Here is a 24,615-nt window from a genome sequence, read left to right on the forward strand (position 1 = left end):
TGAGACATTCAGTAGCATGCAAACATGATATTTATAATCGTCTTAGCTTTATATCTGTAAATAATCATTTATCACTGTCACTACTACGTTACTTATTTTTTTAGAATTAGCCTAATACTGTTAATTACTGTTAATAAAAAGGCACATACAAACAAAAATAAGTAGTCATAATGCCTAATGTATTGTTGGTAGCCTTGCCTATACATAAAACCTGTGTTTCATTAATGCAAAAAGCTACATAGCTGGACCAGCCGGTCTTTTTTATTTTACTATTTTATTTATTTATTGGAAACACGTTTTCAGTTTTAATCTTGGATTATGTTTTAGTAATTTGTTCTATGGTTTTGTTTTTGTTTTTAATATTAATATTTAGCATAATTTTTTTTAATCAGTTCTAGTTTCAGTTACTACTTTAGTTCTGGCAGGGCCACTGTGGTGAAAGATTACTGACAATTAACATACAGTTTGGATTGGCAGTATGGTTCTGTTCTGGGAAAGAACTCCCTGCACATCCATGCAACCTAGCATGGATAAGAGCAGAGAGGGCAGTAATAACACCCCACAGGATAAACAGAACAAAACCAACATAAATGTATTGCAGATATCATAAAGTTTTGATAATTTAATGTAACATTTTAGAAATAAGTCTGATTCACAGGAGAATCAGGAGGCCGCATACTGACTGTCGAGAGGTGGAGTTGGGGATGGAGGAGGGTAATTAACTTTTGAGCAACGCAAAAGCTGGTGATAATACTGAAGGATCTTAAATATGGGTGCTGTGATAGGTGTCTCATCCCAATAGGTAGATGTGGATCAGCTGATGCAAGCTTGATAAACAATGCCTAGCCAAAACTGATGCTACGCTTGATTTTAAACATTTTATTTCAGTTTATAAATTTTTTATGTTTTTAAAGCTTTCTATATTTAATTTTATTTTTGCCTTATTTCAATTAATGAAAACTAATTATTTCAGGTAACAATAACAACACTGGTTTAAGAAGTCCAATATATAATACCACCTATGTCTGAATTTAATCATTCAATTTTAAATATGTTACTTTTAAACATAACTTTGTCAAACAATTAAACAGACTTCAGTCTTTCCTCATTCAAATAGATATGAACTGTACTCGCATGGTGTTATGAATAAGACTGAGCTAGATAATTCTGATAATTCTGATAAAGATAATTCTGTCTGACAAAATTAGCGGTTCTTGACCTGAACCAACTGTAAATTGGACTAGACTTCATTTCGCTGGTCGAAAGTCTAATTAATCTGCCAATAAATACACCCATTTATAAAATAATACAATGAAAACTCACATAGGTGTCTTGATCGTATAGTTCCACCACAATGTGGGGAGGGTTCCTCTCAGTCACAAGATGGTCTCCAAATATTTCAACTTCATAAAAGATGAGAGTCTGGTCCCAAATGGGATTGAGCGTGTTACGAACAGTCACCGTCTTCTGGCTCTGATGCAGGAAGGACACAATGGCATAGGGATCTAATCAAAGAGTCAAAGAGTCAAAGATCAATGAACTGCATCACATTTTCACGTCAGAATAAGTGATGAAGTATGGCAAGAGTTTCAAGTACACATCAAGGGGAATAGCATGTGCAATGTGCATTTGTATACTGTCTAAAACGAGATCTAAACTGTCAACTGAAACGAGAAAGGCTTCGTCAGGTCAAATAGAGGTTATTGCCACATGAATGGATAAATGAAATGGAAAGAACTGCATCAAGAGTTAGGAAAGATGTGCAGCCATCAACTCATTGAAGGTCTGTTTGCCATCAAGATTGAGGCAGCGATTTGGTACAATTCTCCTCAGAACAAGACTTTCAATGCATCAGTAAACACAATAAACACAAGCATTTCTGTTTTTATTTGGTTCTGTAATGAGGGTGACTTTGCCAAGAATACAACATCAATTATGGAAGTGAAAAGAACCAGAGATATCCTGAGTTATGGCGTAGGGAGGGTGAGCATTTTTGAACTTTAGTAGGTCTATGTAATGTCTGAAAGATGATGTGTGGTTGTGAGACAGAGAAGGGGGGGGAAAGTTGAGTGCGTTAGCCAATGCATGTGCATGTGTGAGTGTTTATGTATTTAAGTGAGGGTTTTAAAGAGATAGTTCACCCAAAAATGAAAAATCTGTCATTGCCATTACAAATCTGGACGTAATAAAAAAAAAAATATATATATATATATATATATATATATATATATATATATATATATATTTTTTTTTTTTTAATTAAATAGAAAGGAAAAAGAATGTGCATGCTTCTCTTCTATAAAATTATTAAAGTTGATTTAAGCTGACAGTGCCATTTAACACCATTTAACCATCATAAACGTTGTCCATATGACTGCATTCCAAGTCATGAACCACAATTGTGTGAGGCATAGACTGAAATTTAAGAAGTTATTGTAGCTCTTAAATTAAACTTTTTCTACAAATAGGCATATGTGACTATCTAAAAAAGCCAAATTTGAATGCAAGCACAAATTCACATTCAAAACATTTTGACTTCAGAACACTAGGAACAAATAATTCAGATTAAGTTTGTGTCAACCTGGTCTAATAAAAATTTGTACCTCTGTGTTTAACACCGTTTTTCCGAACCTTACTGCACGTTTTGCCGCAGTTTCAAAGAGAAATGTCCACTGAGTGACGCTAAAACACGGGTTTAATACGTGAACCCTGGCATGTTTTAATTTCATTGACATAGGTGTGTATTATTTGTGTTTTTATTATGTTGCTTCTGGTACGAATTTCGGCAGTTTAGAATTCAAATATCTGTGGATTGTCATTAAAAGTTAATTCTCTATCATGTTGGAAATATGCCCTACACCAAAACCAACCCTTAACCTAGCCGATAGTGTTAACAAATGCAAAACTGATATAAAAACGCATTTGTTCATGCAACCATGCCATTAACCTATCGTCTATGAAAACCCATAGATATGAAGCTGGATATGTGCAATGCTAACGTTTTCAGTTTTCAAATCTCCCAGCATACTAATATTGTTGTGAAGTCATAACATGGTATTCTTCAAATAATTGTGCGAAAATTGCATTTTATTAGTCAAAACTCTGTACTCTGTAGAGTTTTACTGCCTCAAGTGTTCATTTATTTTGGAAACTGCAGAAATATGTACTTATTGGTGCGTACGGTATTTCGCGTATCACTAAAAAGTGCCCCCAGTTATGTTTTTGCCATGAGGCCAAACCGTCACTGAAAATTGAAATGTGTGCATTCTTTCCAAAAGTCTCTGCAAGTAATATCAGCATATACATTTTTAAGAGTAAATAATGGCAGACTTTTTATTTTTGGTAAACTACTCCTTTAAATGACACAGATTCAGAAAATTTAAATAAACATATATGCGCTTAAGGTGCTGAAAAATAAGAAAGTGACAAACTAACTTAGGAATGGCAGAAATTGGAGCGACAGTCAAAGTTTATTTCAGTCGACGTAAAGCAGCCTCAGCAGGATAGTTTCACTTGGGAGGGAGAAACAGACACTTTTCCCAGCTCTTATTAAAGTAGCCCACTTACACACAAACACACACACACTCACACACACAACTTCCTACTTCCCACAAACACAGTGGCTCAAATAAACAAAGGGATAAACAAGCTATGGGGAGCGTGCACTGTTACCCAGGAGCCAATGGGAAATAAACACAGCCAGTGTCTAATCTGGCTGCTTACAGTGAACAGTAAATAAACTGTCTTCCCCAAGGGCATTGTGGGACTGGACATGTCGACGGGTGCCCACGTGTACAACTCAAACATGATGCATGACCCTCGGGAACAATGACATGTTCAAAGAAAACAGGGAAGAGCAACCAAGATATTTGGCTGTGGATCATTTCCCATCAATACTATGCAGGGTACAACTGTTCAAAAATCATATTCGGATGCGCATATTCGAAATGTCCAGTGAATGACAGAAAGACAGACAGAAAGACAGACAGACAGACAGACAGATATACAGACAGACAGATAGATAGACTCTTTAGTTTTTTTAGATTTCACAGAGGGGCCTATAGCCATGTAGCATCTGGCTCAAACTTCTGACTTCCTCTAATCCCCCTCCAGTAGCCAAAGCACTGATGCAGCTCTACATTTTCCCCTCCTTTATAAATATTGCGGTCCATCGATCATTTCCCTTTACCAAACTTCGTCTCAAGCGCACCAAGGACAAGTGATTTCTGCCTCCAGCTTGATTTATTCATTTTCCTCGGAGCTCAGAACCCTGTAAAAGATCTAGGCTGGGTTTTGTACATCAGGAGACCGACCTAAAACTATTTGTAGATTTGTAATCAGAGCGCCAGACTGGCCTGATTTATACCAGGCCTGTATTTTTAAAAGGATCCTCAATGTTTTCTCATCTGTGCTTGTGGGTTCAGAATTAACCTTAAATGCATAGCCCGGTTAGCTACATTTCCAAGATTTAGCAAAAAAACAAAAAACAATATACTTCAGATCTTTCTTCACCTTAATGTCCTTTTTTTCATATTTTTTTTTTTCATTCTTGTCTGCTTTGTTCCCATTTTCAGACTATGGATTTTCCATGCATAGGAGATTTATACCAGACATTTCTAATGGGTGATAACCAGCAGGCGTATTTTGCCTGCATTTTAATGATGTGGAGCACTGTGGGTTAAAAATTTCACTACCACAACTTAGAGCTTTAGACCATGGCAACATACTCGCTATGGTTTAAAGGGGGTGAAATACTGCTCCGGCATTGCCAAGAAAGCTCTTTTATATTTGACTTTTTAAGTGACTGTTTTTTGGCCAACATCAATAATCAGTGTCACATTTTGAATGAAAACTCACTTCATGTTTATTAATAGGTAATATTAAATATAAGGTAATAACAAGGCCCACACGGAATCTGCACATTTGTGAGGGGAATTCTGTGGAATGGATTTAAATATGGTAAAATGGCTTAAACAGAGCACTGAAATCCATTTATGAATAATTCTTTCAAATTATAATTCTAAAATGAAAAAGAAAAACAAGAAACACACAAGTGGCAAGGTTCTATGCGCCCAGATTCCATTTGGGGCAACAATTCCACAATATTCACTACACAACTATACAATAAAACATTATCTGTTTTTTGATGTTTTCTTTCTTTCTTTCTTTACCTCTTTTTTTTCCTTTTCCATGTATCATTTCTATGTTAAAATTAATTGTTAAAATATAATTTGCATGCATATGTAAAAATCAATCCCACAGTTAAATCCCATCCTTTGACATGACAAAATGTCACGTGTGCATCTAGAATATAAAATACACACAGTGCACATGTTTTATGTGCACTTGTTTTTATACTTTCCAAGGATACAAGTCATGGAAGACTTTTTCTTATGAAAAATATCTTGGCAAAAAAAGTAACTAGAGCCAGTAAATCAAAAAGAAAAACGGTACAGTAGAGCAAAAAAATCAGAATATAATGCCTCATTTTGATTAGCCTTTTTCAGGGCTTTTCGCTTTTTAAAGTTCAGAAAGTCAGGGAGAGAGAGCAGGGTAATGGGATATGTTGCAAGCTAGATTCAAACTTGCCTCACTGATGAGAGCGGCGGCATCAAAACTCATAGATTAACTCCTGACCATGGCTCCGACTTGATTTGTTTTACTCTATGTACCTTCTCTTCTCTATGTAAATGACATTTTTTACATCTTTGCTGCCAGCATGTTCTCTCGCGGACACCATTGTAAATCTACTTCATTTGGTTTCTCTCTGGGCCACACTTGACCCGAACTGCCTTGGGCTAGTCTGTGCCAGGCACAATATTTCACCCCCTCTGGCGTAAGCTCAGTAATGGTTCCTCTACCATTACATCTCAAAAGACCTCACTTTTATGATTTTGTTATTTATAAAATGCTTGTATTATTCTAGGCAATACTGAACTTTTTTTTTTAGAGATAAATTCATAAAATTGTAATTCTGTCTTGTACGCTATCACTCTCAATATGCTTCACATTAGGACTATCCATTGACCTCAATTTGTGTCACCACATGACCTGGAAATATGTAACTTATTGTATGGCAAAATATCGTTGCAGCTGGCAGAGCACACTTTATGCCATGTGGTATTAGAGTAAATGTCTTAAAAAGCAGATTTTGCTGATGCCTGCTGTGTGTCTGAATGTCACGCTAGTGCAGCTTTCAAAAGGGTATGTTACTCCGATCCCATGCAAATAACCACAAGTTCAAGATCTGAGAGGTCACAGTGCAAGACATGTAGATTCTGCCAAAATAAATGCAGCTGTTTCACAAAAGAAATGACTGGTGCATATATTTCTTGGTACTATGCATAGCTTTGATCAGATTTTAAGCAACAAAACTGAGTAGCCTACACTGCTTTTGTTTATTCTTTAGTTTTTTTTTTAGGTTTTGACCTTGGAAAACCTGATTTACACATCTGGTTTGTCAAAATTCTGAATAAAAAAAATGGCTTAATATCTCCTTTTGCATTTCATTTTTAAGAGCTAAAATATCAACTACCCTTTAACAGCTTGAGGTTGTTATAATTACATTTTAAAATACATAAAAATACCAAACAGTTTTTAAAATTTCACAATATTAATGTTTTAAATGTATTTCTTATACAAATAAATGCATAAATCATACAGATCCCCAACGTTTCAATGGTGTGTGTGTATACATACATACATATACATATACATATACATATATAAATTTGCTTTAAAAAAAATCGTTCAAAATTGAACTGTACACAACCCTTCGATATATCTGTAATAATTAAGTTTGGGTAATGCATCTATCTTCTCACAGTGAAGGTGGTTTTATGCTCACCTGAGAAACTGTCCTTATCCATTGCCAGCAGGTCTCTGGCCTGATACAAATAACATCGCAAATGATACAGGATCCCATCTAAAGAATCGAAAAGGAAGAACATCTGTGTAGTTTAAGCCATTATTTAAATCTGTGATTATTTAAAATGAGTTGGAAAACTGATATGTTTGACTCACTATCGAAGAAACAGGAGATTGTCGGGCGGTTGACACCAAAGGTTGTTGTAACTGACTTATCGTCACTCTTTTCATCAACACTGCTCTATTGACAAAAAAGGAAAAACACTGTGAGACACATTATGCTCCTTCAACCTAAACACTAGACTCACACATATGGAGATGGGGAAAAGATGGGGCATTCATGCTGGATCAGATATCACAATATTCCGACCAAAAGGATAAACAGAGTATGTGTTAATGATGACTCTGCTGTCAGTTGTGGAAAGGGCAACTGTATATAGACCACAAACCACTGGCATGAAGTGATTACATGTCACCGCTCCAAGACACTCGAATATCATTTTGACACATACAAAATTCGGAATCCTTTTCTGAATAAAATGCCTGATTATGTCTCTTAACCAGAGTGAAACTGCTATGTCATTTGTGGCTCACTTTATTTACATAACCCAATACCCTTGTACTGTATGGGTTTGAAGAAAAAAAGAAAAACACCCTCCAAAGTGCCCTCTGAAACAAGAACAGAATTAGGAATTATGAGTAGCTGTGCAGTGCTACCAGACGCTGAATCGCTATTTTAAATGTCACATTATTTGCGAACGCAGCTTTTAGCACCTAGCCAACTAAAGTCTGCTTTTTGATCTCTATGTAGCAGAGAAAAGTCTGACTTATTTTGGCGAATTGGATCGTTTGTCTTAAAGGGTTAGTTTATCCAAAAGTCATCCTAGGTGTATATGATCTTCTTCTTTCAGAAGAATCCAGCTGGAGTTATTTTAAAAACAACCTTAGATCTTTCAAGCCGTTTGATGCCTCTCAGAAGGTGTTGCACTGCATCAGTCCTTGAGAAGTTTAATAAAAAGCACATCCATTAAAAAAAAATTGTCTCACGTGGCTCTGGGGGTCAATAAAGGCCTCCTATCAATCAATGCATTTTTGGTAATATTCAAAATGTAATAATGACTTTAATCTAGCTTGCGCTCACAGTTGTAAACAAAGCAGTTCAGAATGGAATGGTGAGTTCAGCTATGAAGTGATGCACGCAGAAACACAGGGGAGAGATCAAACCAAAAAACGGTAACTAATTAGAAGTACAAAACAAGGATTTGTAAAGAAGAATGTCTGCGGATTTCGATTTAAGCCAAGAGTGTTTTTCCTTTGCTAAAGTAAGGGAACTTTGTTTCCTTTGTTTCATGCGCAAAGGTGCGTTGAGACACTTTTTTTAATAGACTTTTCAAGGACTGACACAGAGCAACGCTCACTGGATGACGTCAAACAGCTTGAAAGCTGTATTGAAAGCTTTATAACTCCAAATGGATTAGTCTTAATAGGAGAAAGTCATATACACCTAGGATGACTTCAGCTCATTTAAGGCCTAATTTTCATTTTTGGGTGAACTAGTCCATTAACTCTCTATCTCATGTATAGCAGTGAAAAGTCTGATTCATTCTAGTGAATCAATTAATTATAAACTGTTCTCCCTCCTATGTGGATTTGCTAAATCTGATTTATTTTAGTGAATCATTTGTCTTAAACTGGACTCTATCTCTCATAAGTAGCATTTGAAAGTCTGATTCATTTTAATGAAGTAATGCATGTAAAACACCTCTCTCTTATATTAACCAGTGTAAAGTTTGAAAAGTCTTTCTTTTGAATAGGTTCATCTTAAAATGCTCATATTTAGCTGTGAAAAGTCTGATTAATTCCAGTGAATCAATTCATTATAAATGGCCCTTCTTCATATGTAGATTTGCTGATTCATTTTAGTGAATCATTTGTCTTCAACTGCACTCTATCTCTAGCATTGGAAAGTCTGATAAATTTTAGCTAAACAATTCAAGCTAAAAAGCTATCTCTTATATTAAGCAGTGAAAAGCCAGATTCATTCAAGTGAACTGGTTGGTCCTAAACAACTCTCTCATGCAACATTGAAAGGTTTGATTTGTTCTAGTCTGATTCTGATTCAATAAGTGTGTCCCAAACTACTCTCTCTCTCTCTCTCTCTCTCTCTCTCTCTCTCTCTCTCTCTCTCTCAAACAATAGCTTTGGGAAGTTATTCCAATAAATCGGTTCATTCACTTTTAATCTAGCAGGGGAGCTACAGGAAGAGCATGATTTTTTTTGTTGTTAAAACACTCAACATTTATGGGAATAACTAAAAATGAGTAAATTAACTATTTGAAGCTTATAATTGATGACTCTGGGTCAGAGATTTCAGGTTCACCTTTGCAAGGCACTTGGCCTTTTGCTTGCATCATAGATTCATTCCAGACCCTCGTCAACTCTGAGTTCTCAAGCCAGCCAAGCCTACACGACATCTCATGCCAAACTGCCTGGAATAGAGCTGTAACAATGGACCCAGTGGACCAGACTATGAGTAAAAGAATAAGCATACTAACTAGGCTTTATGCATACACCATCTTTCACACTCACTATTCCATCTCTGTCTCCCTGTAAATGATATCCCATGATGCCCTTATTTTACCAGGCTGATTCCACTTTGCTTGCCCAGTCTCTCTCAGCACCTCCGATTCGTCCAAGCTCAAAGCCCTCCACACCCATTCTCGCCTTTGCCTTGTCTGAATTGCATCTCACCCTCGTTTGATTCTCTCCGACCACTCTCCGTTTCTTCCATTACTGTCTCTCTTTCTAAATCTCAACCCAATTCCAGCTCCACATCACTCAAATAGTCAACCCTCATTACCAGCGAACACTCCAAGGAAAAGATGGCCGCCGGCCCCGTCTTTTCTAACGGCTCCATACGGCATCTCCAGCGCCGGCGACGGAAGGAGTCAGTCTTCTTCTGCTTAAGGTGAAACTTCCAGCCGACTAAAGAGGCATATTCCCAGCCCTCACGCTCCGACTCATCCGGACGCTGCTGTAGAAGAGTGGGCACACACAGAAAAAGACAAATGTATATAATTGAACTGGACTGTATTAAAGTATTATTTTCATTATGCGTGTTCTGTGTGATCCTAACCAGCAGTGCACAGTGCAATACAAATAAAAGAGGACAAATAGCAGACATCAGGATCTTTAGGGTGGTGAGGAAAGGATTAGTGAGGAATTAGAGTTATCTAATAGAGTAGAAAGATGGGAGGTACGACTAGACAAATGTTTTGAAATCTGTGCTTGAAGAGTGCCACCATGAGGACAACTGATTCAACTCACAGTGACCCTAAAAATCATACAGACACTTAAACATATACTATATGATATGTGCATTTAATCAAATATCTAAGTTGTGTAATTATTGCTATTATTTATCTTTTCAAGCAAAACATTTTACAACAAAAGTTATTCAATTCTAAAATGATAGATGGATACATGCTTGAAATTAGGACAAAACTGCCTAAGATTAGGATGAAGACTCAATATTAATGAACACGAGTCAAAATTGCAGCATTGCAGGAAAATGTAATAATCACTGCATAAATACTAATAATAATTTAGCATCAGTACTTTTTTCTGTTAAATTGATTAAAACTGATAGTAAAGATATTTACAATCTCAACAAGAAATGTTTCTTGAGCAGCAGATATTGGAACCTATGACCTTTGCCATTACAGGAATACATTTGAAAATACATTTGAAAAATAATACAGTTATTTTAAATTGTAATAATTTGTCACAACATTACTGTTTAATTAAAAATATTAAACAAATCTTACTGACCCCACACTTTGAATAGTAGTGTATTAATATATTCTTATCCGTTATTTTGTTGTCCAAATACTTAATTTTTAATAGTAAATAATATAATCTTAACCACTTTTTGTACCCAAACCACTCTTTCACACATTTTTTTCTCTTAGTTTTTTATTCACTTATTCACTTTATTCACTTAGCCTCATTCATGCAACAAATTTGTGTAAATAATTCGTAAAACCATTCTTATGTAAACTGTCTCATTGAATTGAATGTGACATTTTATGTAAGAATGGATTTATGAATGGTTTAACACTGAATTTCTTCCACCAGTGATTCATGAATGAGGCCCAACTCTATTCTCTCTGACGCTAGAAAGCTAATATGTTAATGTTCTTCAGTCTAACATCATTATTATTATCCAAAACATATTATCCGATCTCAAAAATGTATTTTTTTGTTGTTTATTATCAAAGTGTTAATTGGATAAAGACTTTCACAGAATGAATCAAAAAACTCTTTATCTCTCTCTCTCTGTTACACACTCTCACACAGATGATGAACATTAGGCATATTTGCGGCAGGACTTTATAGTTGGACCCCGGTTTTCCTGCCAAGTGGATTAGAGGTGTGGGATTGATTTCAGATTATTCTCAGATGGCATGATTAATTAGGTGTCCTCTCAAGCTCCATCTGCCTCTCACCAGATGTGTTTAGGGACGGGGAAGACCTCCTGAGACTACACAGAGCTTTTTATGTCACGCCACCCTGAGCTTTACCAGAATCCCCCACAATTCAAAGAGAAAACGAAGCCAAGATTCCTCTTTTGTTTATCGCAGTCAATATGAAACGTTGTTATTTCTCAGACTGAAAACAAACACTTGGCTAATGACTGATGTACTTTTTTGAGCGCCTCCATTTTCTGCATATCTCTCCGGCGGAGTCGGATCCAACGCCTCCGGCGGTTGGTGTGGTACATCTTCTCGGATGGAACCCAGGACTTTGGTCGGCGGTCTGGAGGGAAGGTTATTCCATATTCCCACCCTACAGATAGAAAGGGATTTATTGTAAAGGCACAATATATTAAAAAATAAGGAAGCTCATAAGTCAGTGGTGCATGTGTGTGCAGGAAAGGATTCTCAGAGTTTCCATACCTTGATCATCCACTGCACGCTTCAGGTCCTCGCTCCACTCAATATCCTCCCACAACCAGCCAGGGGGACACTCGATCTCATCTTTAGGCACGGCTTTTTCTCCATTCTGCCCCCCAGTGGACACAAAGAGAATGAAAAGGTCAGTTCCCGCCAACATATTAGTCCACTTATTAAAGTATTTTTTAAATACTATTTGACTAATTTCTCAGCAGCTCATGAATAACACTGTGAACTAAAGGTACAGTTTTGTTATGATACAACCACACACTGACCACATCCGTGTACCCCTCCGACATGCCAATCCACTGTCCTCCAGGCAAATGCATCTGATTTTCAAACACCTCTTCCAAAAAGCTTGTATGACCCGCATCAGTGTCATACAGCATTCTGGCCATCATGGGCATAAATACAAATCCATGTTATGCAGATTCAAAGGGTGTTTAATGATGCTGATATCACAGATAAGGATAAGATGGTACTCACGTTTTCTCTGGGCTGATGTACCAGTCTCCCGCCCAGCTCCATCCTGGAGCGGGTTTGAAGCTCTCCTTTGGGAGTTTGAATCTGCCAGTCACGTCACTGAACTTGGGGTATGTCAAACCCGTCGTACCCCAGTTCCCCACCAGAGCCAATTTAGTCTGGTTTTCATACTGTAGATCAAAATAAAATCACAGTAGGATTTTGAAAAAAAAAAGCATTTTAGGATCACCAAGGCTGCACTGATTTGAAAATACAGTGACATTGTTCTATTATTACGATTTGTTTTCCGTTATAAAATGTCATTTTGAATGCATCATCAGTCACATGATCTTTGGTAAATTATTCTAATATGCTGAAACTGTAATATCATGGTCGGGTAAAATGTATTTTTAAGAGCAAAAGTTGCAATAGGTGAAAAAATTAAAGAATTTGTTAAAGTTGCATGTGGGTAGCTGCCCACTCACCGTTTCTGCAAACACAGAGAGTTTGCCCTCGGCAAACTGGTTAAAGGATTTGACATCAGTAGTTAGTCCGAACCACACCTTGACCCTGAGCTGAGCTGGGATCTTACTATATCCCCCGTCTTCTTGCGGATACTGAGCACAGATTGCACACAGAGATAGAGAGATTTATCAGCGCCCCTATGTTTCCATTCATCATTTGTACTGTAGCATTAGTGTGTGCTCTGCCTGTGTTTACCTTCATGAAAACCGTCTGAAGTTGACCACAGTGCTTTCCACAGTAACCGTGGGAAAAGAGAACTTGATGGGCAGGGATTCTGTGGTAGGCCACTCGTCTGTCTCCCTGAAGCATCCAGATTATTATATCTGGCAGACTGTTCTGGGGCTGAAAGAAAAAAATTATTTCTTTTTCATTTGGGGAGTTACTATTTGAACCAGGAGTAAGTAGCACAGAATTGTCAAAAAATATTTTTTTACACCTGGTGTAAAAATACTGTTTTGCCTATCCAGTCACAAGTGAATAAAACTAAATACAATTGTGATCTAAAATGTTTTGATCACTATTGACCACCAGAAGCAGTCAAAAGATGCTCACAGATACTCATGTGGTTGCTCAACAGCCACAAAAGACCGCTGCCTACTGACCTAACAGTAACCAAACAGTTAATGATATCCACTGGCTTCCATAGTATGAAAAAAAAAAACAATGGGGGTCAAAGGTCACCGGCAACTGTTTGTTTACATTCTTCAAAATATTTTATTCGGTGTTCAACAGAAGAAATTCATATAGGTTTGGAAAAACCTGAAAGTGAGCAGATGACAGAATTTTCTGTTTTTGGTGAACTATCCCTTCTTACATCAGGAGTAAGTCCATCTTGGCTGACCACTTGTGATCTGTTCAATGAAAACACATCTTTATAGCAGGTGGAAACAGCACTTCACCTCCTCAGACAGGTGGCGTAGTCTCTGGGTCCAGTCCTCCGCCTGCTCCAGCACTGCACTCAGCTCGGTCTCTGCTCCGTGTTTGAGCGCCAGTGCCGCCTGCACTATCTGCTGCATGTTAATCTTACGCAGATTCCTCAGGGCTTTATCCAGCGCAGTCACACAGGGCCATTTCTCCAACGTGGGGAGCTCCTCACTACAGCACACACACACACAAGAGTGCTTTAATTTGTTATGGTGAATGCGAAACAACTTCACAAAACACTAGAGCACATCTGCACCTGCAGTCCGCAATGACATCATCGAGCAGCTGGACAACCTTCTGCTCCACTTCCTGTTCATCACTGCTTGCTTTGAGCGTCAGCTGTACCTGCTCCAGGTTTGATTCCTATTTTGAACAATGAAAACCAATATTAGGTTAAACAGTTTTAATATACTTTGATGTGTTGATTGGAGCCATATCTTAGATGGTTCTGTTTCTCACCAGTCGGTCAACTATGCTGAGCAGCATGTTTAGGGCCTCTATGCGAGGGCTGACATCCTCCCACTCTGAAGACAAGACCACCACAGGTTTCACATTTCCCCATGGCAGGTAATAGTAATGGCAGCCTAGATAAGAGTACAATGGAAAACATATAAAACAGTGGAAGTCATGACAGATGCTTGAGTGAATGTTATTCAGATAACAATCTATTATTAAAAATTATTGGGCATATTGTATAATATATAGCTTCAATCTTACAATATTTTTGTATTATTTTTATTTATTTATTTTTATACTTAAAACAATTTTTTCACAAAATCACACAGGTCTCTGCATTTTTCCATTTACTTGTATAGATATGCAATACTATTCAAATTTCCTCTCTGATATTTTATTAAATATGCAGTAAAATATAAATAAACATGTTCTATATGTGATTTCTTCTTATGATTTTAAAACTGACTTAAAAACATCATCAACTAGTTAGGCTGCTCAATATTTTTGTGATTACAGTGATACGTGTTTCATGATTCATGATACTTCAATGAATATAAATATCTAAAGAACAGCATTTATTTGAAAAACAAATCCTGTGTAAAATTATACCAGTTTTGAACATAGTAAAATGTTATGCATTTTAGGTGAATAAGCTGTTTCATGAAATTAAAAAAAAAAATTAAAAAAAAAAAAAGATTCCAAACATTTGAAAATGTTATATATTTACCAATCAATTGGGTTCAAATTTATCTTAAAGAATATTTAGACAGACAATCTTTGCTTCTGTTAAAAGAAGAAGAACAAGTGCTACAAAAATCCACTTCAAAGTGAAATCAAAGTTTAGACCTTTTTTATGTGGCGTGTTAAATATTAACTAACTAAAATCTGAACATATTCAGGTATAAATCATTATGTGGTTTCTCACCATCAAACACGGCCCTGCTGAACTGAGTGGTGGAAGCCAAAGGCAGACAGGTGTTGTCAAACTTGTTGCCGTAGTTGCCAATACTGACTTCAAACTGAACGGCATCATCCACATCCTGAAGAAGAGTGGCTGAGTAGAATGCAGCAAACAGGGAGAACTTCCTCTTCCGCATGAATTTCTGTATGACACAATAAAACAGAGGTCCTTCACCTCTTCTGAATGATCCATCCTGCGTAACATAATCCCACGTCTGGTGCCAAACCCAGCCAGAGGAACTGATCTCACCTCTACCACCAGCAGGTCATCAGGGTGTATGTCCACAGTCTTTTGCTCCACCTGATCAGACAGCTTTGTTATGACCTCCAACAGCAAACGTCCACGATAGGCCACACCCTCTCCCTACGTCCAAAAAAAACAAACACATAGCAACTTCATTTCTAAAATTTTTACAAATATTTAGCATTGTTAAGGCAATAAAACTGTTGTCAGTCATCATATGAAGGAGCATGGGGTATGCTATGCTACTTTCAAAGTTATTCCAAGTTAGATTTGGGGAATTACATATTCCAGGCATAACTACAAATTAAATATGAATATTCATTCTACAGAAAAACGCATGCATAATACGAAGGTTTAATATAAGAACAGTAATCTAGTGAAACCATTCTGATATTTAGAATCATAAAAATATCAGTAAAAATTATTTGATTACGCAAAAACATATATACACACACACACATACAAACATACATACATGTATATATAGAGAAAGCAAATCTCACCTTTCCAAAGTTTAGTACCTCATGTGGGTCTGAGAAGGCCGTGAATTCTCTTGGGCTCCCATACATGTTGACGTAGCAGGGGCCAAATGTCGGAAGAAAGCCTATATTGTCATCCACTAATTGACATTAAATAGAGAACAGCAAGAATTAGACACACGGTGGTCACCTACACATTTAGGAGCAGTAAAATGTATGTACATTTAAATGACCAAATTGCTTCTTGAGATAAATTAAGTGGCAAATATATTTCCATTTAGTCATAGAAGACGACTTCTCTAAAGGCCAGTCGAATAAAACTATAGACAGCAAGTACTATAGCCCAACATACTGTACGGCTAAACCTGACATAGGTGTGATCTATAAGAAGGATAGCACACAGATTTGAGATCAGAGAGACACACATACTGATGTCGTGGGAGATCCTGGGAGGAAACTCATCTGAGTGCATAGAGAAATAAAAATGTTGAGACACAATAAGGATAGGATAAGTGAAAATAGCTCTTTTGCTATACAACCTCATGCACTTCATCACCTCTTCACCAGGCACTGAGTTAGAATAGCACACCAAACTCAAACTCACTCACAAAAGATGGTGAAACCAGCAGCCAACTGCTAACATACTGAAACCAATGCAATGCAACACTATTCTGTCAACTAAGCCACATAATAAACCTGAACTGTCATGCCTCCCTGGTGATAGCATGAATGCTTAAGAAAAAAAAAGTTCTTTGTCATCCTTGCCTCTAATTCAGATTAAGGCACACAAACCAATTTTACACAACATTCCCCAAAAAGCAGTGTTAATTTCATTCTCAACTTTCAATTCACAGCCAGTTTATTACTAATATGCAAAATCAAATCAGCAAGCAAACGAGGATTAGTGTCACACTGGAACCAGCACAATATTGAACTGATGAAACGACTTTCAACATTGTAAACTGAAAGAACTGAACTACAAAGAAAAAGAAATTCTGATACCAAAGTTACTTTTACCTATACTAACTAAATAGACAGAGACTACAAATAAATACAAATGGCAATCATTGTGGCACAGACACGGCTGTTTACTTGAGTGAATCGAGGTGTCAGGGTTCTGTCACTTCAGGTTAGTGTTATTCATGGTTTTGTGACAGAGCCCTGATACTCTCCTCATGTTATTGTTTTCATGTGAGCGCGCGGCTTCAAGACCGCTCGAGCTGTGCGCTCTTGTCTGCGTGTCCTGTTTCATGTTGGAGCGTGGTGTTCGGATCCCGGCACTCATGTCTTGCTGAGTTTCGGTTTCGTGTCGGGGACCGAGCACTCGCGCTCCATGTTCTGTTTTATTGTGGCATTGTTGCACACAGCTCGAGTTATCGGCTGTGTGCTTGTTATATTTTGTCTTGTGCTGTCGCACGCAGCTTAGTTTTTACTGGCTGCGTGCTGTCTTGTGTGAACACGCGGGTTATGAGCTTGCTCATTAGCTGCGTGTTTGTGTCCGATTCGAGCACATGGCTTGCGATTGGTTTGCTGGCCATGTGCTTGTGTTTTTTGTTTTGTGTGAGCACATGGCTTTTGTCTTCGTTCCCTTTGTGCCATGTGCTCTCGTCAATTGTCTTGACCCCTCCCATCTTGTTACCTGATTATTGATATAATTTTCCCCACATGTGTTCCCTCGTTAACCTCCTCATTAGCTTCCTATTTATTGCCCTTGTGTTTGCAGTCTGGTTGCGAGTTCGTCGTCGAATCTTTGTCTGTGTATGCCTTGCCTTGCCCAGTCAAGTTAGTCTGTTTTCCCCCACGGGGTAGTTTTTGTTTTTGTTTTATTTTTATTGCTATTAAAGAGCCCTTCTCTCTGCATCTTTGAGTCCTCGCCTCATCCCTCTACCCAAAACCCTGACACGAGGTGTCAAGTTGTGGTTTTGCCAATGATATGAATTTTGGGAAGGACTGATTGTAATAAGCTTTTAGTCTGGGAATCTATCATATCTATATATTGTTCAGCAGTTATGTTTAATGTTTTTAATTGTGCAGAAATAATGAACTTCATCATATAATCTTTAAATGGTAGAGCAGTGGTTTTCAACCAGGAGGCCGGGGCCTTTAGCGGCCCTCAATGAACTTCCAAAGTGATGTCAAGGTTTGAAATAAGCATAAAAAAATAAAAAATAAAAAAAAACACTAAAATGTAGCCCTTCAACAAGGGATAGAAACTGTGAGTAAGAACTATTTTAAAAAATCTGTATGCTTAATGCTTATCCAGTAAATTGACTGGAAATATCATTAAAAACCATAGGTAAGAAAAATTGGGAACCTCAGACAACATTTGTCTCTTAAAACTTCTAGCATGCTGAAATGTATGGTTGTGCAGTGGGGGGCCTTGGAGTCAAAAAAGTTGAGAACCACTGGTATAGAGTGTAAAAAAGCTGTAAAGCAAGACAATGACCTAAGGAGCCCCTTAGATTTGATACTACAATATAACAACAGAGTTAAACCAACCATTTGCATGCCACAAAGCACATCCTACCTTCAATTTCTCCTCCAGGGGCTGAGATTTTGGAAATACATAAGTGTGTAGTGCCAATGACATCATTGTGGCTGGCTCGATCCCTGAAAGAATCAGAATAGGAAAGGATAGAAGATAAAAAAAATGTATCACAAATTAAACAATCCATATTAACTTATGGTGGCTATTTTCGAATTTGAACTGACCAATCTAAAATGCGTATCCTCATCTTTTCACACATGGATGGGAACTGGAGTGAAAAACAGACTGTTAATAGACCTAATGAAGGACTTGCTATGTAACTCTGTGAGTTGAGTGTTTGTCCTTTACCCTAATAGGCAGAGTGAGGCTCTGGTTCCACTGAGGATTGGCGTTTTTCTCCAGAATCTTACTACTGATCTAGAGATATAAAAATATAAAAATCAGTACATTTTCAGCATCTTATGGATACCTCATGATTAAACTAATTATGAAATCAGAAGTACCGTTTTCCCTGCAAAGTTAACCTCCACGAATGGATCCACCAGGTTCTTTCGATTAGTTTCAAAACCAAGGAACTGTTTGAAACCATCCATAAGAGCGTCATCCACTGTCCGAGGAGAAAAGCAGATTAAGAGATGAAACCGAAAACGCACGTCTACACACAAACGTGTTTGATACTGACTCTGAGGCAGGTCTTCTGCCCTGTAAACTCGGAGGGTAAACGTGGCTCCTGTCAAGGTGAGACCAGCTGGTCTCAGCAGGTTCCCCTCTATATCCTCCTTTTCTTCCAGACCCTCTTTCTTATCCATCTGACACACAGCATTGGTGTTTTCAAAAGAATGAGAGAAGTCTATACAATAAGGTTCAATGCTCGATCACGCTCAATCTATCTCTCACTTACCGGCGGTTCATCACCTGCAGCCAGCACAAACAGGCTGACCTTTAAATAACCTCTGGCCCCTGCAGAAAGATCATCAGGGTCTGCCAGCAACAACCATTTCCTGAGAATAGCATGTCCTGTTCGGTGGAATAGAAAAAAAGAATGCTAAAAGTAAATGTGGCTTCAATTTTAAAGGCAACATGCTTAATTGAATTTCAGTCCGACTCAAGATTCAAAACATTGTCGAGGTCCAGAGGTTTGTTTGTTCTGAGACACAATCAAATGAGCAATTAATATCACATTATGACTATGTGGTACTTACGGTGTTCACTATACACCATGCCAACATCCAGCTGAAAGACAAAACAATGAAACCAAATTAGCACTATTATTAGCGAAATCTGAAATAACAGACACATGCGCCTTGAAAATGAGAGATCAGAGGGGGAAAAAACATGCCTGTGACCAGTAAAGAAAACAGAAATAAAGAAATCCCGGAACTCAAGAAGAAATCATCAAAGAGGACAATGATTAAGAGGAGAAGGGTGATTAAGAGGGAAGAAAAATAAGAAATAAGAGCAAATCTACCTTGAATTCTCCAATGACAGAGTCTTTCCGTAGTGACTTTGAGTCAAATACCTTGAACAGAACAGAAATAGAGATGATAACTGAAGGTTTGTGTTAAATGGAAACAATGGCATCAACTACATTAATTCGGACAGTAACAGAACTTACGGTTATAAATATAGGCTCATCAAAAAGATCTGAAGGTTTCTCATAGAAGTTTAGAAAGAAAGTCTGAAAGTAAAGAATAACATTTACCAAGCGTTATCTGAATTTGTTTACATGATTTGTATACCCCCAGTAACTAAACAGTGGGAAAATAAATAGTTACCTCATCAAAAAATGGATTATTGCCCTTCTTGATGCGTGTTCTCTTTGTCTGTCCTCCAACTGTGACCTTGACGACTGGTTTAATGTTAACACCAGGGAGCTGCCTTCCCTCAATGATGCGCAGCCGTACCTAATATTAACATACAGTATTAGCACTTTTTAAACTTTTCTTTCAATATAACATCTATTGCCCCTCTATATAAACATTACTAGTATTGTTCTTTTTATTATCATACTTAATATAATTTATCAAGGTCATGTCATCTCCATGTTGGAATCTGCTTTTTTCAGCAATCCTCTGCCAAATGACAAATTTATTTGTACAAAGAGTCTGAACAGATGCACAGCCTTTAACATCAATAATAAAAGATAAACAAAGTCTTATCTCCTTCCTACAAAAGGTATTTGTTTTTTCCATTTAACTATTGGTTTATTTAGTTAGGTGGATTTTATTATTTTTTTATAATTTAGTATTTTTCTCAACAAATCGTTCAGCTGAGATGAGAAGCGATGGCTTAAATATGCTTTTTTTGTTATTCTTGGATCTATTCTAGAACACAATGCTCAGATGTTTGTTTTATTAACACATATGTTAGAGCATACTGTCTTGCCTAGAGCAAATAAACGAGTTTAAAGGCAAAATACAAATTTTTTGACACACTCCACCTACTTTGTATTACCACAAGGTGGCACTATTTTAAAAGCAGAGGCATAGAATAAAAATAATAGCACATTTAAATTAAGTTGACAGGGTTCAACATTTAATTCAGGTAAATACTGTACAATTAGGGAGTCCATTCTTTACGATCAGTAAGAAAACACTATTAATCTAATCTACTTTTCGTGGCGGTGTAATCACGGAAATACACAAAAAAATGAGTGGGCAAATTGTGGATCCATTCACACACATACAGAGATACACATATACACACACCTGGAGGTCCTGGGGTTTGTCAGACAGGGGAATTTTGATGCTGTTGCGTTTCTTTTTCTTAAGGCCTTGGTTAATGTTCGGTGGGGTCTTTTTGGGTGGTGCTGTAGGGGCCCCAGTGTCCTGACCCAGGGGCCCTGGCACAGGTTCAGGCTCCTCCGCCACCTCCATCATCAGCATGCTCTCGGTGTCCTCCTCGCCCATAGTGTCCAATGAGAAAACTACAAATACACAAGTTATAAACGACTATCTGATGCAGCCCTGATTTGACAAATATTAGTGTTATTAAATGTAAGCATCCTTTAATAAAGCACTTGCAGTACATGTGTGTATGAAGGGAAGCTATATTCAGTGTTAGCACACTGACCTGTAACTGTGTCTAGCTCTACTGGCGTGTGCTGGGCTTCTGGCTGTGGAGGAGGCTGGAAGATGGGAGCCATGCCTGGAGGAGGGATGTAAGAAACCTGCAGGGTAACAGTGGCCTGAAAGAGAGAACACAGACTGAAGATCTGAAATCATGCAACAGCAATGTGAAAATATGCAACAAAAATCTACCTCCAGAAAATAAAAACACAGTTGCACAGTTGATATCAAAGTCGATAATAATAAAGAATGTTTCTTGAGCAGCAAATCAGCACATTAGAATGATTTCTGAAGGATCATGTGACCCTGAAGACTGATGTCATTAAAGTAATAATTCAATTATATTTCAAAATAATACTTTTTACTGCATATTTTTATCTGTATTTTGTATTTTTACCTTACTTAACTCTGAAGATGTTAAGCACCTATTTTGTATTTGTGTAACATTGCTAAATTAAACGTAAAAATGCTTTAAAAATACTTGATTTATTTTGAAATTGCTATTAAAGTTTTTTGGGAAGGGTGGGAAAGACAAGTTGCATGCTAAAGTTGTTTTTAAGATAAGACCGGCGTCAGGGTGATACCTTATAATGTACTTTCCTGAAATTATTTCCGGAGTCAGCTATTTCAAGAGAACAAGGATGCAAAGGAGCTAAGAAAACCAACTCCACCTTTCCCTCTCCATCACCCAACGTCAACCTACACGCATGCATACCCACACACAATGCCAGGAAGTGGCACTCTGTGGTCTAAGACAAAGCCTTGTAGTATTTCTTAAATTACATGTGGGACAAGGATGACGTGAATTTATGATGGAAAATATTCTTTTCAGTACGGAGAAGGGAAGTGCAGACTGTAGTAGACATGAAGGTGGGATGTTGCCACCAACAGGAAAGGTCCAAGCTGTACGTTTTTCAATCTGTGAGTGTGAAAGTTAATTTGATAGACGTTCGAGTCAGTGTAAACAGTGAGAAACCGATCAAACGCACCCCTGTGCTGTTTCTTTTGGTGTCTACCAAGGACACAGTGAAAGTAGCAGCCAGATTTGGAGAGTTGAGCACATCTCGAAGAGTGACCCGACACTCCCCGAGAAACCTGTAAAGATACACAAAGGGGTATTTAACAACTTTCATGCTATTTCAAGATGAGGATTAATGCCAAGAAATAAAAATACACACAGACATGCTGTTACTAAGCTAAACAACTGTGACACATGACTATGCATCTGACCCTGAACACCGGCGGCGCCAGGGGGGGTCTTGGGGGGTCTCAAGACCCTGCCAAAAAATGCCTTGACCCCCCATTTGACCCCCCAGCCTCTTCCTGATTAAAAAATATATATATTCGGGATAAAGATCCAAAGATGTTTCTCTTCAAACTACGCAGAACAATAATAAATAATAATTATTTCGACATTTATTCATACACTGAACCGAGAACCGTTTCTGTCGGACGCGTCCGATTCGAGAACCGATGAGCTGATGATAACTGCGCATGCGTGATTCAGCGTGAAGCAGACTGACACAGAGCGCATCTGAACCGAACTGATTCTTTTGGTGATTGATTCTGAACTGATTCTGTGCTAATGTTATAAGCGCGGGTAAACCAAAGGCTTGAATGAAGGGCAATCATCGCCAATGACGGCATTACATCGAGCGCAAAAGAACCGGTTCACTTGAGCACCTGCTCCTTTGCCCCTTAAGTGCCCTTTTGTCAAAGCAAAATTTCCTCAATTTTTTTTTGTAATAACATACACTTTTGTGAATGCCTGCCCACGCCCAATCATAATATTAGTACAATTTATTAATAATAATTTAGCCGTAAATAAAATGACCAAAATTATGACCGTTCACCTGACTACGACCTCATCCAACCGGGAAGATTCCTCACGCTGCACGCGCATTTTTTAATTGCTAGAGGATATTTTCAACATCGTGGCAGCTGGTAAGTGGTGTTTCATTCTCAGCGAAGTGATTTTGGTGTTTATTTACTTATTATTATTTTACAAGAACGATGTGATGTGAGAACATGCAGATACGTTGTTTATATTGCTGTGTGTAACCTGTAGTGTAGAAGTAACACTAGCGTGTTGTTTGAGGGAGAAAAGTTTCACAGGCATCGAGGGGTCTGGTCTTTTTTATGTTATTTGAATAAACTTTTATTATATTACAGTACTTATTTATTTTTAACACGTAAAAATAATTATCACAACACTGGTAAGGCTTATTCAGATTTTCTCATTCTCTGAATTATCATTATAAAAATAAAAACAATTCAGAAATGAATTAAAATATAATTATATTTTAAATGTGATGCAAATATTTTTTCTACAATAGCAACAGTGTTTACAACAGCAAGACCACTTTAGCCTGTAAACTCAATAATATCTATCTGGAAATAAATGTAAAAATATCAATGTCAATAAAAATGCATAATATACCTGACATGAAAGTGCAGTGTGAAGGATATGAATAACAAATGTAGCCTGTCATTTGTTTACATTGTGAAGGTGTTTTTGTTGTTTAGTAGCAGAAATATGCAGTTATTAGCCATGTCCACTGTATTTTTTGTTGGTTTTCATGAGACCCCCCTTGAAAAGACCAGGACCCCCCATTGCCCCCCCAATCAAAATTGTCTGGAGCCGCCACTGACCCTGAATGACAGATTTTTCACTGTCTGGCAAGCTTTTCTAAAAATTACTGTTCTTCTGTTTCATTCTTAGGCTCAGATAAGGTTTTAAAGGAAAGAGGAGACATGGCAAACCACCCTTGCTAACTTCCTGTGGGAATTCCCCTCTTCCTTCCTTTTCTTTCCCTCCTCTCCTATTACACCACTTTATTCCTTTATTATACTGATGATATTTCACCCAATATTCAAGTGTGTTATGCTAATATAGCATTTACTGACTCTTATATTCATTTATGTGTCTGCTTATTCGACTAGTAAACAGACGAAACATAAATAAACATATCGGTTTTGGTAAAATAAACTGTTCACTACAGAATTTGAGACTTCACTACACTTATATGTGACAACCTTTTGACGAGACGAGAACAAGACATTTTAACACGTCTTTTGGTTCCAGGTTTTAAAGGCAACAATAGCTTGGAAACCATAGCAAAAGCAGTGAATGCTGGGATATAACCTACTGTTCATAAATTTGTCGTCAGTAAGATTATTATTTTTT

The 24,615-nt window shown here is 37.5% G+C and overlaps 1 protein-coding gene across 12 annotated transcripts in view; it reads right to left on the minus strand.

Annotated features, from left to right (window-relative positions):
• Nucleotides 1–24,615, minus strand: part of LOC127961170 (dysferlin) — a 76,965-nt gene that overhangs the window by 45,060 nt on the left and 7,290 nt on the right. For 7 of the 12 annotated variants that reach the window (XM_052560153.1, XM_052560158.1, XM_052560151.1 and 4 more), the window contains exons 4-33: nucleotides 22,418–22,523; nucleotides 21,433–21,547; nucleotides 21,069–21,286; nucleotides 20,136–20,264; nucleotides 19,976–20,038; nucleotides 19,829–19,879; nucleotides 19,563–19,593; nucleotides 19,262–19,377; nucleotides 19,043–19,169; nucleotides 18,864–18,967; nucleotides 18,709–18,777; nucleotides 18,585–18,628; nucleotides 18,400–18,482; nucleotides 16,302–16,334; nucleotides 15,897–16,012; nucleotides 15,400–15,513; nucleotides 15,115–15,292; nucleotides 14,193–14,317; nucleotides 13,990–14,096; nucleotides 13,709–13,904; nucleotides 13,005–13,151; nucleotides 12,770–12,901; nucleotides 12,309–12,475; nucleotides 12,098–12,212; nucleotides 11,826–11,931; nucleotides 11,573–11,715; nucleotides 9,728–9,901; nucleotides 7,024–7,108; nucleotides 6,848–6,925; nucleotides 1,324–1,505 (exon numbers count right to left, since the gene is read on the minus strand). In XM_052560153.1, coding sequence (XP_052416113.1) covers nucleotides 1,324–1,505; nucleotides 6,848–6,925; nucleotides 7,024–7,108; nucleotides 9,728–9,901; nucleotides 11,573–11,715; nucleotides 11,826–11,931; nucleotides 12,098–12,212; nucleotides 12,309–12,475; nucleotides 12,770–12,901; nucleotides 13,005–13,151; nucleotides 13,709–13,904; nucleotides 13,990–14,096; nucleotides 14,193–14,317; nucleotides 15,115–15,292; nucleotides 15,400–15,513; nucleotides 15,897–16,012; nucleotides 16,302–16,334; nucleotides 18,400–18,482; nucleotides 18,585–18,628; nucleotides 18,709–18,777; nucleotides 18,864–18,967; nucleotides 19,043–19,169; nucleotides 19,262–19,377; nucleotides 19,563–19,593; nucleotides 19,829–19,879; nucleotides 19,976–20,038; nucleotides 20,136–20,264; nucleotides 21,069–21,286; nucleotides 21,433–21,547; nucleotides 22,418–22,523 — 3,454 coding nt within the window. The remainder of the gene's footprint in view (nucleotides 1–1,323; nucleotides 1,506–6,847; nucleotides 6,926–7,023; nucleotides 7,109–9,727; nucleotides 9,902–11,572; nucleotides 11,716–11,825; nucleotides 11,932–12,097; nucleotides 12,213–12,308; nucleotides 12,476–12,769; nucleotides 12,902–13,004; nucleotides 13,152–13,708; nucleotides 13,905–13,989; nucleotides 14,097–14,192; nucleotides 14,318–15,114; nucleotides 15,293–15,399; nucleotides 15,514–15,896; nucleotides 16,013–16,301; nucleotides 16,335–18,399; nucleotides 18,483–18,584; nucleotides 18,629–18,708; nucleotides 18,778–18,863; nucleotides 18,968–19,042; nucleotides 19,170–19,261; nucleotides 19,378–19,562; nucleotides 19,594–19,828; nucleotides 19,880–19,975; nucleotides 20,039–20,135; nucleotides 20,265–21,068; nucleotides 21,287–21,432; nucleotides 21,548–22,417; nucleotides 22,524–24,615) is intronic. The other 5 variants (XM_052560160.1, XM_052560161.1, XM_052560159.1 and 2 more) reach the window with 2 other exon arrangements.

This window comes from Carassius gibelio, chromosome B7 (genome assembly GCF_023724105.1).
Source record: "Carassius gibelio isolate Cgi1373 ecotype wild population from Czech Republic chromosome B7, carGib1.2-hapl.c, whole genome shotgun sequence".
NCBI lineage: Eukaryota > Metazoa > Chordata > Actinopteri > Cypriniformes > Cyprinidae > Carassius > Carassius gibelio.